General features: G+C 37.6%; 1 protein-coding gene across 2 annotated transcripts in view; it reads right to left on the bottom strand.

Moving 5' to 3' along the window:
- The window catches only part of LOC106956925 (placenta-specific gene 8 protein-like), an 18,814-nt gene that overhangs the window by 10,139 nt on the left and 4,700 nt on the right, over window positions 1-3,975 (bottom strand). Inside the window, exons 2-3 of one of the 2 annotated variants that reach the window (XM_015048037.1) lie at window positions 3,640-3,746; window positions 3,397-3,551 (exon numbers count right to left, since the gene is read on the bottom strand). In XM_015048037.1, coding sequence (XP_014903523.1) covers window positions 3,397-3,551; window positions 3,640-3,739 — 255 coding nt within the window. In that variant the 5' untranslated portion in view covers window positions 3,740-3,746. Of the gene's footprint in view, window positions 1-3,396; window positions 3,552-3,639; window positions 3,968-3,975 lie in introns of those variants that run through there. The other variant, XM_015048038.1, reaches the window with a different exon arrangement.

The raw sequence follows: 3,975 nt of genomic DNA, 5'->3' as shown, positions 1-3,975 counted from the left end.
TATAGACCACAGATCTATCCTCACCTGTTCAAGGAAGCACAATAGGCCGACTTTAATGATTAAGCTAAATAAAACGATGTGGCTGCAGTTAGTTACATGGTGACTACTAAGCAGTGCTCAACGTTGACGTGCCTCTAACTCGTCCTCAGGTGCTTTGTGAGGGAAGATAGCGTGTAGCAGCAGCATCCGTACAGGCAGCACGGATGCTGCCTGCACGGATGCTGCCTGTACTCCAGTATTTGGTTATTATCTGCACACTGTTACTCTGTCCTGGGGCAACTGGTGAGGTGAAATGAGAACGTTGGGTTCACTGTGTGACCAAACACCACCAGTCTGATGGATGGATGGACGGATGGATGGACGGACAGATGGAAAAGTGTCTTAAATTGATCTAAATTCTGGCGGCTGATTGGATGAAGCTGAATTTTTTCTCTTTCTCTCCTTCATGATCGTCTCTCTCCACCTGCTGAGCCTCTTTTAGTCACTTCTCTCCTCCACCATGACACTTCTTCTCCTCCTTCTTCTCCTCCTTCTTCTCCTCCTTCTTCTCCTCCCCGTGTCTACCCTTCCCTTGTGGACACGCTGGTCCACATGAAGGACGTCCACAGAATGTGACAAACTCCCAGCGTTATGTAAAAGCTCGACCCTCGCTGTGATTTCATGTGGGAGGTGACATGAACACCCAGAATAATTTCACCACCCACTAACACACCAACAGGTCCAATGATTTAAAGGCAACTGCTTCACTTCGTCTAAAAAAAGTGAAGAAAATAAGGCGGCCATGTTGGATCAACGTTATGAGCGACCATCGAAGGACCTCATCTTTATATCAGCCTCCATTTCTGTTCATTTAAAACTTTAGTAAATCCAGTTTGCTGACATCAAGATAGCTACACAGCTAAATTACCAATAATTTGATATTTAAATGACCAAATTCTAAAGTTAAGTGGAAGTTTGAGTCATTTAAGGACCAAAATGGCAATAATTCAACTGTGTCTGGTGAATTTTTGGTTAAAATATGTTTGTTTTTTATTCAGTGGGTAGAAAATCCACACATTTACACAAGAGTATAAATACTTCAGAATTAAATTACTAAAGTAAGAGTAAAAAGTATTTGGTAAAAAGTACTGAGCAATTGATCAAATCATCAGTCATTTAATATTTAAAAATTACCACATCAGATGAAACAAACTATACATTTAAATTTAAAATTTGGTACTTTAAGGATCAAAATGTAATAATTCATATAAGTAACAAAAATAACAAAATCATTCAAAATAAAATGTTTCCAAATCAGTTTTTTTAATAATAAACTTATGAAACTTTAGCAGAAACTGCAGGTGTGTGTCTGAGTCTGGTGATTTTTTGGTTAAAACGTTTGTTTTTCATTCAGTGGGAAGAAAATCCAGAAATTTTACTCAAATAAAGGTAGAAATACTTCATAATAAAATTACTCAAACATAAAAAATACTCCTAAAAGTACACAAAAGCAAATGTAACTGAGGAAATGAAACATCCAGCTCTGCATATTCTGAATACCAGAGCTAAATGAACCTCTACTGTTACTGATAATGTTGCTCAAAAACAAGCAGCGATATAAATCTGTTGCTTCTCGTTGCTTTGTTCACAGGATCCGCGCCGTGATGGCTTCATCCTTCTCTCCTCTGGTGGGAAAACTGCTGCTTTACAAAACAAACAACCTACAGGTTTGGACCCGTTTTCAGAAGAAGTCCTGGCACCTCGGCAGCGTCGGCCCACTCCGCCCTCGGAGGAGCCAACATTTCCAGCCTCCTTCTCTCGTGGCAGCGCTCCAGCCTGCGAACACTTTCAGCCTTATCTGTCCTCCTCACTTTCCCAGAAAATAAAAACGAAAAAATGTCTCGCTGCGTTTCTGCAGCACGGATCCGGCGCCGTTGACGAGCTTTTTGCTATTTGCATGTCAAGCATCTGCATGGAGAGCTGATGGCTATCATCTCTGGTCACGCATTATGGCAGGCCGTTTTGGCATAAAATCAGTGTTACCGCACGTACATGTTTCCAGATGTTTCCAGATCATGTTTCTTGATCATTTATGACTACACATGTTAGTAAATTAAGATATCTCTAATTGGATTTTACTGGAAGAAAGCTGAATGGACTATACGGCAAGCTGTTTTAATATAAAGTGGATTTCGTCTGACGATAATTGCTACTCTTCCTTGATAAACTTTCTGGATTCTCTTCCCCAGGGGTGTCAAACTCATTTTCATTTTGGATCATCAAAAACATGAATGTTCTTAAAGGGCCGGTTGTGCCAGAATGTGTTGAGAAAACCGTTTAAACTGTCAAAAATATCAGTAAACAGCTGTTTGTTTCAGCATTCAATTAGTCTTCATTAAACTTAAAAAATGTTAAAAAATCTTTTCACACAGATCAATCTCTTCTGGATTTAATGATTGTCTTTTTTTGCTTTTTGCAATCAAAATCACAGATTTTGTGGTGCTAATTTAGAAATATTTGTAAGGAATTTTTACGATATTTGTGCTTTCATTACTTTTTTCCTCAAAATATCTAAGTTTTTTCTTGGAAAATTTCATCTTTGAAAAGTTTTTTTTTTTTTGTAGAAAATTTCAGAGATTAATCTCAAAATTAGATCAAACTTTAAGTTTTTGAAACTCTGAAATGTTCTTGTTTTCTCTAGAAACTGATATAAAATTCAATATTCCAGATTTTTTTCTACCAATTTTTCAACTTTTTAAGCTTTAAAATGTTCAAGTTTTTTTCTAGAAAATTTTTGACAATGTAAAAGCTTTTTAGATCATTCTGAAAATTTTAGTTTTTTCTTATAAATTTTTCACTGAAATGTCCTTGTATTTCCTAGAAAATTCTGAGATTATTCTCAACATTTCTCAGTTTTTTTTTCTTCTAACAAATTTTCAACTTTTCAGCCTTTGACATTTTCAAAGTTTTTGTAGAAAATTTCTGAGATTGATTTCAAAATTTCTAAGTTTTTCTAGGACATATTTGACTTCAAAATCAGAAATATTCTCTTTTTGGTAGAAAATTTCCAAGTTCTTCTAGCAAATTTTGGACTTTTCAATCTCAGAAAGTTTCTTGTTCTTTTTTTGTATGAAAATTCCGGAAATAATCTCAAAATCTGAGATTCTTTTGTAGAAAATCATAAACTTTAACATTTTCAAGTGCTTTCTAGAAAATTTCTGAGATCAATCTCAAAATTTCAGAGATTTTTTTCTAGGCCATTTTCAACTGTTCAAACTTTGAAATTTTCAAGTATTTATGTTTTTTGGCAGAAATCTGTTCCTTTTGCTTTTCTATCTACAATGGTCCTAATTCGCTGTCGTAGATGTTAGTTTATAAAAGTTTAAATTGTTGTAAGATGTGTTTTTCTGTGAGTACCTTTATGCCGTAGCGTTCCCTGACCGAAGCCCTCATGGCCAGAGAGGCCGGAGGAACGCAGCTGATGCAGTCCAGCAGAGGCAGGCAGGGACAGGCGCCGGCCGCTCTCGTTACCTTACAGGTAAACAGCGGGAGGCAGCAGCAGGCCAGGCAGCCTGCACACACACACACACACACACACACACACCGCTGAGTCCCCTCACACATCCCAGCATTCCCACTGGTTTCATGTTGTTCACTCACAGTCTCCGATGTCTTTGTAGCACTCACACAGTCCGGTGCTCCAGGCTCCGGCCTCTCTGACCCGGTTCTTTGGCTGCACGCTCACCACATGTCTGGACATGTTGCAGCTGCTCTTTCACAGACATATACAAGGTAACATTCATTTAAAAGTGTAAAAAACACATATAATCATAGACTGAAATCATGCCGCATTACACCAAATACTATTTATAGTACCTACTCATTGTTTTCCCAGAGCAATCAGTGATCTAAACACCGAGCACAACATGCATTAAAGGGGGAGAATTGTGAAAAATTGGCTTTTTTAGCTTTATGTCATGTTTTAAAGTTAATCCC

Source organism: Poecilia latipinna, unplaced genomic scaffold, assembly GCF_001443285.1.
Source record: "Poecilia latipinna isolate Pla-1442-1.1 unplaced genomic scaffold, P_latipinna-1.0 Scaffold858, whole genome shotgun sequence".
Classification (NCBI taxonomy): Eukaryota; Metazoa; Chordata; class Actinopteri; order Cyprinodontiformes; family Poeciliidae; genus Poecilia; species Poecilia latipinna.
This window is presented reverse-complemented; position numbering and strand designations above follow the sequence as displayed.